Source organism: Pocillopora damicornis, chromosome 13, assembly GCF_964200805.1.
Source record: "Pocillopora damicornis chromosome 13, jaPocDami1.2, whole genome shotgun sequence".
Classification (NCBI taxonomy): domain Eukaryota; kingdom Metazoa; phylum Cnidaria; class Anthozoa; order Scleractinia; family Pocilloporidae; genus Pocillopora; species Pocillopora damicornis.
The window spans coordinates 10960748-10972613 of record NC_142682.1 but is presented as its reverse complement, the minus strand read 5'-3'; the positions used below and the strand labels follow the sequence as shown (position 1 = coordinate 10972613).

The following is an 11866-nucleotide window of genomic DNA, read 5'->3' as shown; positions in this document are numbered from 1 at the left end:
TTTCATTGGTTGAGAAAACATTCTCTCTGATGAGAAATATTTGTGGTAAGTCCAGAAATATTTTAAAGGATCAAGAAAAATTTTTCATAGGTCAAAAATTTTTTATTGGTTGAGAATTTTTTGATAGATTGAGAATGAATTTTGTCTGTCGCATACCCAAGTGTTGGGATTACGTTGAGTGTCAACCACATATACACATCCGTCTCATTCCAGTTTTTATTGAGTACGACGTGTTACAATGCGGTGAAAACTAAAAGGAAATTTATGATTGCGTAATCAGAAATGATTCTATGGAAATTACAAATGAATGTAACGATAAAAAAAAGGCGATTAAATGTACAAAGGAAACTCACGTTTGATCCTGCGTAAAAAGGGTAAAAGAAACTCCGTGGGAAAGTGACTCCAGTTACTCCGAAAACTCCAATAACTCCGATAGAAAACTCTAGATGGATATACTCCGACAACTTACTCCGACACTCCGATATGTGATACTACCGAGATTATGTAAGCAACAGGCTTTAAACGTGATAGGCGGCTAATAACACGATCAAATACGCTCTGATAAATGATTAAAAGAATGAACAATGAAACGATAATAGAATTTAAACGATAGTAAATAATCACACAAAACAAAACAGTTCAGTTCATTTCAGCTCAGTTCGCTTGCTGAACGTTCGTCACACTCCTCGCCCAAGGATTACGAGGTTAATCCTTGCTACTTGGTACACATGATCTATGCTGGGCTAGGATCTGCACCGTCTGTTCCGTTGTTTGGCAGCAACAGGATGAGTTCTTTTATAGGCCGTAAGTAGACCTTCTTTTCTCCGTCTCTGGCGATTTCATCTGTTTGAAGGGTGCTCTCCAGTTTCTTAAGGAATTCTGGGCTTTTGAGCCAGCTCGATTCCATCAGCTTGTCGGGAGGGACTCTGCGAGTGGCCAAGTCTGCGGGGTTCTGCTCACTCTCCACGTATCTCCACTGCTCCTGGGTAGACAGACTCCTGATTAGCTGTACTCGGTTGGCCACGTAAACGTAGAATCGGCGGCTTTCATTCGCGATGTAGCCGAGTACTACCTTTGAATCGGTGTAGTATATCACCTCAGTGATCTCCATGTCGATTTCTTTAAGGACTCTTTGAGCTGCTTGGACTGCTAGCACTGCTCCGCACAGTTCCAGTCGTGGTATGCTGGTAGGGGTAACAGGGGCAACTTTTGCTTGGCCGTAGACAAGTGACGTCGAGATCTCGTTCGCTTCGTTCAGCTGGCAGAGGTAGACAGCTACTCCTACGGCATCCTGACTAGCATCTGAGAAGGCGTGCAGTTCGGCTCTGGTTACTGTCCCGAATTCTCTTGGGTGGTAGCAGCGGGGAACGGACAGGTGCTGGAGTTCGACGAGAGAGTCTCTCCAACGCGTCCATCTGTTCATCATAACAGTGGGAAGGGGGTCGTCCCAAGCTAAGGGGGTTTTGTTCTCAGCTCTCCGTTCTCCCATAAGTACCAGCTGCTGAAGTATCTTTCTCCCCTCGAGCATGATGGGTGCCACGAAACCGAGCGGGTCGTATACAGAGTTGACAATAGACAAAACTCCTCTTCTAGTAAACGGTTTTTCTGGCAGGGACACTTCGAAGGTGAAGGTGTCTGTCTCTAGGTCCCAGAAAACTCCGAGTGACCGTAGTGCTGGTAGACTGTCACAGCGCAGGTCTAAGTCACGCACATCTTTGCCTCAATCTTCGGTTGGGAATGCTTCCATGACTTCAACGGAGTTAGAAACAACTTTGTGCAGTCGTAACTTGGCAGTGGCTAGGGTGGCTTGCACGCCTTTCACCAGTTTTATCGCGCGTCCCGCGGTTGGCAGCGAAGCTAAGCCGTCATCTACATAAAAGTTGCGGCATATGAAATTCTTGGTCTCTTCTCCATTCTCCTCCTCGCCATCTACCGCTGTTCGGCGGAGTCCGTACGTGGCGACTGCGGGGCTCGGTCCATTGCCAAACAGGTGAACATTCATGCGGTACTCCGTGACGGGTTTTGTCGGGTCGTTTCCTTCGAACCAAAGGAAACGAAGGAAGTCTCTGTGTTTAGGGTCGACATGGAACGAATGGAACATTTGCTCCACGTCACACATCACGGCAACATTCTCCTTTCGGAAGCGTATTAGAACACCGATGAGGTTGTTCATCAAGTCTGGCCCTGGTAGAAGCGCTTTGTTCAGCGAGACTCCTTGAAATTCGCAACTCGAGTCAAACACGACGCAAATGGTGCGCTTTGTGTTGTGGTACGTCGCGAAGTGCGGTAGGTACCAGAAACGGCCAGCGGAAGGCGGTACTTCATCGCGCGGGACAGGAGAGGCGTGGCCTTTCTCGATTATCTTCCCCATGAACTCCAAGTAGTCCGTTTTCATCTCCGGTTTTCTGATAAACATCTTCAAGAGCCCTTGCAGGTGCCGCATGGCTTGGGCGCGGTTGTTCAGCATGGACTGGTGCTCGTCGCGGAAAGGGAGGGGCATTTCCCAGTTACCGCTTGCGTTCTTGTGTATGCCCTTGTCCATGATCTCCAGGAAGGTGCGGTCCTCGAGGGAGAGGCTGGGCTCGTTGTCATGCTGTGTGGTTTTGAAGACACCATCGGCGGCGCGCTCCAAGGGGGGATCCGTGACTTTGAATTGATTCGGGCAGGGGACCAATTCATAGCATTTGCCTTCACCTTCTTGCCTTCTCCGAGTGTCGGTGGACAGACTGGTCAGGCGGGTAAGAACGTGGGCTGGACCGCTGGGGAAGTCGAGACAGAGCTGGCCGCTGATGGTCCAGTTGAGGGCTAGACGTTGTGCCCAGGGGGCTCCGCTGGGGCCATTTCTTGATTCCATCACTTTAAGTAGCTCTGGCGCATCGCGGCCGATAAGCAGGTGAACGTCAGTGGTGTCATCCAACGGAGGTAACTCGTTCGCTATGAGCGATAGGTGCAGGAACCTTCTCGCCATAGCTGATGTCGGGATCTCACGCTTGTCCTGGGGGATGTTGTCGCACTCCGTGAGGGTAGGTAGGGTGAACTCCGCTCCGTTTGTGGAACGTACGGCGACGCCTGTCAATCGCCGCCCGTATTTCTGTTACCGGTCGCTGCTTCACGTGGACAGGAAGTACTTCTCTAAAGGACCGCTTGCTCCTAAGTTGTCCGCTAGTTCACTGGTGATAAGGGAGCTGTTGCTCTGTTCATCAACGATTGCGTAGATGCGCTTCGTGATGTGGGGGGTGCGCTTGTTGAAGATATCGACTAGCAGAGTCTTGCTACAGGATAGTCCTCCTGTTGGCTCGCAGAGTGTAGTGCATTTGGGGTTCACAGCTCCGTTCCCCGGTCTGGGGGTTGGCCGTCTGTCCTTGTGTAGTAAGGCGCTGTGGCGCTTGTCCCCGCAGATGGTGCACTGTATGGGTGTGTCGCACTCACTCGCGATATGGGCGTTGCTGAGACAGCGAAGGCACAGGCGAGCGTTCATTATCCACTGTGTGCGCTCTTCCAGGGATTTCGCCACGAAGGCAACGCACTCTGACAGGTCATGCGCACCGCTCTCGTGATAGGGGCAATGTTTGCTCTTCATCTTGCTTTTTCCTGGTGCTTCTTTGTTTCCAGCTGGGGGCCGAACCTCTGTTTTCAACGATATATTGTCTCTTCCTCCGCGCTGTCTCTGCGGGGGAACTTGGGAAGGGATCGTTTCTTTACCAGCAAGGACATTGGGGTTGTTCTTAATCTTAGCTTGCTCCTGGACGGTCTTGGAGAATCTTGAGAAAGGGGGGTACATCCCTCGATGGCTGTCGGAATAATTCGAGATCTCCTTCTCCCATTTAGCACGGATGGATTTCGGTAGCTTCTCAGCTATGGGTTGAATAGCGCTTGGGTAGTCAAGGCATTCGAGTCCTGGGAGAAATGTCACTTGACTTTCGATGTCCGCGCAGAGATCTGCAAACTGCTGCAGTTTGACGTGCTCGTGTTCGCTGAATGTCGCTGTACTTCACAGGCGTTCCATAAGTGCGTTGGCGATCACTGCTGCGCTGCCAAAGCGTTTCTCGAGTTCCGCCCATAAATCTCTTAGCAACGCGGCGGGGTCGCGCATTTGCTGCTTTCTGTAATTGTCGACCAGGCGCTGTGGGGGTCCGCTGGTGAAACTCCTCAAATAATTTATCTCCTGGATCATGGACACATCGGTGTCTATCAGCATGGCTTTGAAGGCACTCTTCCAAGGGTGAAAGAGGGAAGGATCTCCAGAGAACACATCGGGTTGGCACTTTGGGAGGTTTTGCCTAGCCAGGCCTGGGACTATCTGTTGATTCACTGCGGTGAGAGAGTCGATTAGCTGGCTTCCGGTGACGTCTCGGAAAGGTGTCGAAGTCATCGGCGGTCGGCGATTGAAGGCCGTGTCTTGATGCGTTCTGCGATCTTCGTTAGTAGAATTCTGGCCTGGTGGATCTGGGTTTGGGTCGGGAGGTTCTGGCCGCTGAGACATTTTCTTTAAAGACTCAAATTTCGGGGTGGCCGGTGATAGTGGTTTTGTTCGCTCCGTCGTGTTTCGCGGATCGTGTTCACCCTCGTAACGCGTTGCATTTTCCGCGCGTGGGGGGCTAAGTGTGGGAGAAGAGTACACCCATCGCGATGTGCGATGCTCCATTTTAATTTCGGGGACTTTGAAGTCCCGTAATTGTGACTCTCTTTCCAAATTTTCCTCCAATCGACGGGCGTCTTTGAAAACCTCGAGCTTAGCATTTGCTATCGCGGCCTTTTTATCTGCACTTAAGATCGCCATCTCGGACTCAAACTGTGCGATTTCCTGTTGACGAGTTCGTTCCGCTTCAGCGTCGCGCGTTCTTCGCTCGAGTTCTTTTTGCGCTATGAGTCGAGCGTACTGGGCTTCTTCTCTGGCTGCTTTAGCGTCGGCCAGTGCCTGTAGCCTAGCCATCGTGCTGCTACATTTTGAGGCGGATGAAAGGTGAGATGAAGGACAAGATGAACGACTAGCGACGGATCGTGTTTCCAAATATTTGCTCGACTTACTTAATCTATTTTTTGTCTTTTCGACAAGGAGGAGGGCGCGTTTTAAAGTTTCGTTTTCCTCCACAAGCTGGGCCTCTTTCGTGTAGTCCCCATACAAGTCTTGATCGTACAGGTCAAGCAATTCCTTCATCATTCTTCCGAAATTTTCGGACGCTGTCGCGAGGTCACACGCTGCGGTTCCGATTTCGCTTTCATGACTAGCACTTTGCTCTACTGATTGCATAACCCTCAGGAGCTCTTTACGTGATTTACTTAATTCTTTACGTTTACTATCTATGGCGTTTTGTAGAGCCTTTGGCGTAGGTTTCACTGTTCTTTTCTTCCTAGCTCCGGACTCCTTGGTTTCGCTGGTATTCGGCGGAACGTCGCTTCGGCATGCCATTGTTGATACGCTCAGGCTCCGCGTTAAACTAGTTACGGCTTACCTTTTTACGTCGATCAAACTTTTCACTGTCGCGTACCCAAGTGTTGGGATTACGTTGAGTGTCAACCACATATACATATCCGTCTCATTCCAGTTTTTATTGAGTACGACGTGTTACAATGCGGTGAAAACTAAAAGGAAATTTATGATTGCGTAATCAGAAATGATTCTATGGAAATTACAAATGAATGTAACGATAAAAAAAAGGCGATTAAATGTACAAAGGAAACTCACGTTTGATCCTGCGTAAAAAGGGTAAAAGAAACTCCGTGGGAAAGTGACTCCAGTTACTCCGAAAACTCCAATAACTCCGATAGAAAACTCTAGATGGATATACTCCGACAACTTACTCCGACACTCCGATATGTGATACTACCGAGATTATGTAAGCAACAGGCTTTAAACGTGATAGGCGGCTAATAACACGATCAAATACGCTCTGATAAATGATTAAAAGAATGAACAATGAAACGATAATAGAATTTAAACTATAGTAAATAATCACACAAAACAAAACAGTTCAGTTCATTTCAGCTCAGTTCACTTGCTGAACGTTCGTCGCATTGTCTATCTAACATTTTTTTGCTGATCAAGAATTTTTTTGTCAATCGAGAATTTGTTTGTCTATCAAGAATTTACCTAACAATCGAGAATTTTTTTTGTCAATCGAGAATTGTTCTGTCAATCAAGCTGGTCTGCGGGTGTTTTTGTGCCAAAATATGATCACATGGGACAACACATGGCACTAAAGAAAATGGCGGACTATAAGGGTGTGCTATGTACTGGTCAGCAACCCTTCCCAAAGTAAAAAGTTGCGGGCGCACTGAAGTATCAATATTGGAACAATGTTTGTACAGCTGCTTACTGTTGCTGTATTGTTATGGAATTTTAAATTGGTGAGAGGTAACGGTGAAGACTCAGAGAACTTCTTTTTGTCTCTTCAAGACTGTGTTTTGCAAATAGAGCAGAACGGTGCCTATAATAACCCCAGGTATGTTGAGTACGGTGGCTTGGAAGGGCAAGTCCAAGTTGTTGTTGCTATTTCGCTTGTTCTTGCTAACTCTCAAAGCTGTCAGGTATTGAAGGAAATGTTTCAAAATCTTCTTCATTCCCTCTGGGAGCTTCATCAAGATTTGGGAAACAAAATCACAAGCTTTAACACCAATGCATGTCGTATGTTTTGGAGGGAGCCTTCCAAAGGCCAAAGTTCTGGTGGGAGAGCACGATACATCACTACAAAGGACCATATCATGGTTCTTAGAAACACTGGTATGCAGTGGACAACCATAGCACAGTGTCTTGGTGTAAGCCCCAAAACTCTTTATAGGAAAAGGCTTGAATATGGATTTGAAGATTCTTTCACTGACATTTCAGATGAAGAGCTAGAGTGTAACATAAGGGATGTGTTATGCCTGACTCCTTTTTCAGGTGAGTCCTACATATGGGGAGCCTTAAGAGGTTGTGGTATTTTTATTCAACGATGGAAAATATGGCAAGTTTTGCAGGCTATTGATCCTGTTAATTGTGCAATTAGGTGAAGGTCACCAATTTAGTGTCAAGAAACCAAATCACGTTGCAAATAACCTTGCAAACACAGTATTGCATTGCTTTTTTAATGGTACTCAAGAATTTGGGCTCCCCTTCTGTGTTCGAGGTGACAGAGGAGTTGAAAATGTTGATGTGGCTAGTTTTATAATTTAGAACAGGTGGCTCAATAGGGGAAGTTTTATCTGTGGTCGCAGTGTTCATAACCAGAGAATTGAACGTCTATGGGCAGAAGTCAACAGAGTGGTATCTCTCTTTTACAGAGACCTCTTTGTTTTCATGGAAGAGGATGGTATTCTTGATTCAACCAATGAACAGGATATATTTGCCCTCCATTATGTTTATTTGCCATCCATACAGGCTTCTCTGGATGAATTTATCCACCAGTGGAATTACCATGGTTTATGTACTATGAGTAATGCTTCACCTTTGGCACTCTGGCACTCTGAAATAGTACACAGTGGTATTGATGACAGTTTACGTTTTATCTGTTCATAAAAGCAGGATGTTCCTTGTAGAAAATAATTGTTATAAAAAGACACTGGAAAGGTGCAAGAACCTCAGCATGTACATGCAGGTGTGGTAACAAGGTTAGAGGGTTCCTGTTGAGCCTTAGCAGAATAGTGAACAGGATGTGCCAGCACAGATGACTAGGTACAAGTTAGGGTTGGTTCCCCTTTTACTGCTTGCTACTGTTTCTTTTTTGGTCCAGTTAACTTTAAGAAGGAAAAAGTATGACAGACCTTCTGTTGCATAGTCTCGAGGCAGTAGTTGCATTGAACAGCTTCTATATTGAGGCCCTGTTAGAGGACGTATGCTTGTTTGCCATGTAACCTTTAAAACCTGAAGCTTGTCCATTAAAAGATTTGTCAAGTTATCAATCTTACTTTCGGTTGCAATTTCATGAGGGAAGTTTTTTTGCTTGTCAGCAGTTATTTTATGTTGATCATGTTGCTGTATTGACAGCCTATTGGTTATTTAGAATTTCCCTGGACAGGGCCTCTTTACTTATACAGGTTTTAATGAAGGGCCCCCCCCCCCCATTCTTATTATTGTTTCATTCATAGGGGAAATTTGTGGCACTTTTGATAAATTATCTGTTGATAGGTGTTTGGATTTTAAGAGTTTCTTTCTTTTTTTTTCCACATTTTTTATTGCCATTTTGAAAATAAAGTGTTTACAAGACTCTCAGTATACTCTATTTACATTTGTAAGCTATTATTAATTATAAATTACATTTATATTTTTAAACAATTCTATAATTATATTTGTAAACTATTATTTATTATAAATAAGTGCCATCTATATAATAACCACTTAGCCTGAAATTGTTTCTGGGTATTGTTTTTAACAGCAATGTATTTCTCAGTTCTATATTTGACGTCTACTTGTTTTAAGAAAACTTCACATTCTAGAATTTTATCTTGTTTTCGACTTTGCCATATATGCAATTTTGCAAGAGTTATAAGATAATTCAATAACTCACATTTTTCTAATTTACCGATATATACATCTTGCAACGTGAATTTTTCCCTTTTACCTGAAAGTACAAACCAGAAGTTTTCAAAGTTTTCCCAAAAGAGAAGAGTAAAAGGACATTCGTAGAATAAGTGATACCGTATTTATTCGCCTATAAGCCGATCTCGGCTATAAGCCGAGACCCTAAACTTTTTCATGTCAGCAGCTGTTGCATTGAAATAAAAAATAAACACAAAACATTCGGCTATAAGCCGAGACCTAATAATTGCAAAGTACTCCACGTGTGTCATTAACTGAGATGAATTAACATAAACCGAAAACAAAAGGAGCTTCCCTCTCGGGAAACATGCAACCAAAAAGTAGGTTATGAATAAACATAGATCATTCTAGATCGCTAGAGATTATGGAATCAGTGAATCGATGGTGCGTCGCTGGTGAAAAGATCAAGCGAACCTGTTTAATGGTGAGCTTAAAATGTCAGCAAAGCGAAAGACGATGGGCTGCTTTTCGCCAAAGTATCCTGAATTGGATCAAACACTACTGGACTGGTTTTCAGAGCAGAGGAGTCAAGGTAAGTCTTTCGTTTCTTTAAAACAATGAAAAGCTTCGATCAGCTGATATCTGTCAGATCGTATTGCAATGTTTACACAAACCGTGGGAATGACCGCTTTTGATTGGCCAGTTTTTCATGTTGTCAAATTTCGAATCTTGCTAAGCACCCGTAAATTTTTTTTGGCGAAAATACTCGGCTATAAGCCGAACCCCCTACCTTGGCGAGAATTTACCTGTTCTCAGTTTAATTTGTTAGAAAAATCGCTCGGCTTATAGGCGAATAAATACGGTAGATGGTTTCTGTTTCCACTTTGCAGAACGTACAGGTATCTTGTAGAACATAACCTATCTTAGCTAGTCGCTTATTAGTAAAAACGATATCATCCAACAGTTTTAACTGAAAGCTTCTAATAAAGGTTTCTGATGAAACTGACAGCAAATTGAGAAAAACCTTTGACACAGTAATATCATTTAAGTCAGTCATTTTTCAATTAAGTGAAGCCCCTTGATACTATTCCCTTTTTTGCAATGAGGAATTCGTAAAATTGTTTACTTTTACATAGTACAGGATCAAACACTTTTTCCCGCAGCAAAATTCTAATAAACCAGTTTTTCTGCTATTGTCATCCAAAAATTTCAAGTGGCCAGGAATTGCACTTTGAATCCCTGCTCACGTTAAAGTTTGATTGTTTCAATCCTGCATTTGTTGCAATATTATATGACTCTAAACTTCCCTTATCGAATTGCATCTGATTAGTTAATAGGATTCCTGCTTTAACATAATTATGGTAGTAAATGCTCTTTCCGTCTATTTTAATAAGCTTATTGTTCCAAATTATATTTTCCGCAGTAAGAGGCAAAGTAGAGAAAGCATCTCTAAAATCATCCCACCACTTAAGGAGTTCACTATAAAATAATGAATTAATATTATAATCCCTCATATTATAATTACAGCTAACAAAGAAAGTCCCACCATAATCTTCCAACAAGTTATCCAAAAAGGCCTTCCATGGAATTCGGCTCGATGAATAAATTCTTGCAAGCCAAGCTAATCTTAATGATATTATAGACGTTTCAATATCTGTTAACCGAAGACCTCCAAATTTTATGTCGTTAACTACTGCTAATCGAGCTATTTTATCAGGTCCATTCCACAGAAAATTATATATAATAGTATTAAGTTGTTTTATAAACTCTTCCAGAGTTGGTAAAACTGAAAACACACATGTCATTTTTGAAAGCAAAAAGGATTTAACAACGCCACAGTCGTATCTGCAGCCGAATATGTTTTAATTTATCATAAAAATTTTTCTGCAATCGTTCGATTTCATTATATGTGAAAACTATACCAAGTGCTTTAACGGTAATGACCCATGTTAGCCCTAGGGGTGCTGCTGTATCGTTTCGACAGCAACTGATCCACGTAGCTTCAGTTTTTTTATAGTTAACCTGCAATCCGGAACAAGTTTTAAATTGATCTAGCAAATTAAAGATACGTTGAGCATTTTCAATATCAGGTACAAACACGGTAAGATCGTCAACGTATTGTACAAATTTAAACTCCTCTTTTCCTATTTTAATGCCTGGAATATTTGTTGTACGAATAGCAGTTGCTAGAACTTCAGCAACAATAATAAAAAGATAATGTGACATCGGATCTCCTTGCCTGACCCCTCTCTGTATCTCAAATTGAGAAGTGCACATTCCATTGTTTATGACGCAGCTAGATATGCATATCAAACTTATCCCATAGAAAACTGAACATTTGCTTAAATTGGTCCCAAGCCACCGTATTACTCACCTGACATGCGCAGAGCAATTAAATATGCAAAGAGCGCCAATGTTAAAAATGGCGGCCAACAGAGTGAAGCGGGAGCATAAGACTCCGAAGAGATTTATTGACGAATTCGTAGAAGCTAAGACCAAGCAATGCAAGGAAATAAAAACTACGGATAAGAATATTTATCCTGTAGAGATAATATAGGTCGACAAAGCGAGAAAACATGGCAAAATTCATTTCAAAGGGTACTGCGAGAAATTTGACGAATGGAGGCCTTGCGATGAACATAATTTGCCCGTAATGCGATTGGAACAGATGTCAAAACCAATCGATGATTCCTTCAGCGATCGCCAGCAAACTTTTTATGAACGTGTTTACAGGGAGATCAACCGAAAGTTGTGCTCCGGGCGCAGAGAGGATCCAGAAGTTCGTATTGAAATTCAAGTCGATGACGATGTTTTCTATAAAAGTCTTGGGAGGATTTCATCCAAAAAATATCAGAGGAATAAACTAATATATGAAATTCTTTCAAATGAAACTCTGGATTGTTATATCGGCACAAAGTGGAATGAGCGGATCATGAATGAAAACGGCGATTTTGCTTATGTTGTACCAGGGACTGTGAGATTTTGGTTGACAAAAAGAAACCCCATAGTGGAATTTGAATTAATTGGCGATAAATACGTGAGATCTGAAATCGAAGACGGGCATCGAGTCGTTTTTACATGTGTCCGTGGAGATGGCAACAGATGTGGATACAAAAATATGGTCCATCATTAATATATTTGATTTAGCACATGTTTATTGATTTTGATAGTTGATGTCAAAGAATTATTTTACTTGCATGTGAATTACCTTCATAAAATGTAAACATGTGGTTATAAATGACCCATATATTTCAGTCTGTGATTCTGTTGTAATCAATGCAGTAACATTTTTGAAAAAGACTCCTTGAATACTGTATACAAGAAACATTTCACAGGCATAGCAAATTATTCTACACAACTTCTACTAACAGTTTTTGGGTAGTACACTCCTTTAATACATTGATATATTAT

At 42.9% G+C, this 11866-nt stretch overlaps 2 protein-coding genes, 1 long non-coding RNA gene and 1 pseudogene across 16 annotated transcripts in view; 2 read left to right on the top strand and 2 right to left on the bottom strand.

Moving 5' to 3' along the window:
• The window catches only part of LOC149035462 (uncharacterized), a 46328-nt gene that overhangs the window by 15676 nt on the left and 18786 nt on the right, over window positions 1-11866 (top strand). The window lies entirely within an intron of this gene.
• On the bottom strand, window positions 201-1528 carry LOC113666038 (uncharacterized). The gene is made up of 2 exons (XM_089192075.1): window positions 354-1528; window positions 201-250 (listed from the first exon to the last, which is right to left on the bottom strand). Exon 1 carries the CDS (start codon window positions 1526-1528, stop codon window positions 734-736), a length of 795 nt encoding a protein of 264 aa, XP_089048201.1. The 3' UTR covers window positions 201-250; window positions 354-733.
• On the bottom strand, window positions 3110-5410 carry LOC149035465 (uncharacterized; annotated as a pseudogene). The gene has a single exon (XR_016182569.1). The product of XR_016182569.1 is annotated as an uncharacterized LOC149035465 (transcript).
• The window catches only part of LOC149035464 (uncharacterized), a 6538-nt gene continuing 856 nt past the window's right edge, over window positions 6185-11866 (top strand). The window contains exons 1-2 of one of the 2 annotated variants that reach the window (XM_089192078.1): window positions 6185-6880; window positions 7358-11866. The exon at window positions 7358-11866 is cut by the window's right edge and continues 856 nt beyond it. In XM_089192078.1, coding sequence (XP_089048204.1) covers window positions 6298-6880; window positions 7358-7371 — 597 coding nt within the window. In that variant the 5' untranslated portion in view covers window positions 6185-6297 and the 3' untranslated portion in view covers window positions 7372-11866. Of the gene's footprint in view, window positions 6881-7260 lie in introns of both variants that reach the window. The other variant, XM_089192077.1, reaches the window with a different exon arrangement.

Coding starts and splice junctions, on each gene's coding strand:
- LOC113666038 (XM_089192075.1), bottom strand. CDS start 1,528: ATGCTCGAGGGGAGAAAGATACTTCAGCAGCTGGTACTTATGGGAGAA.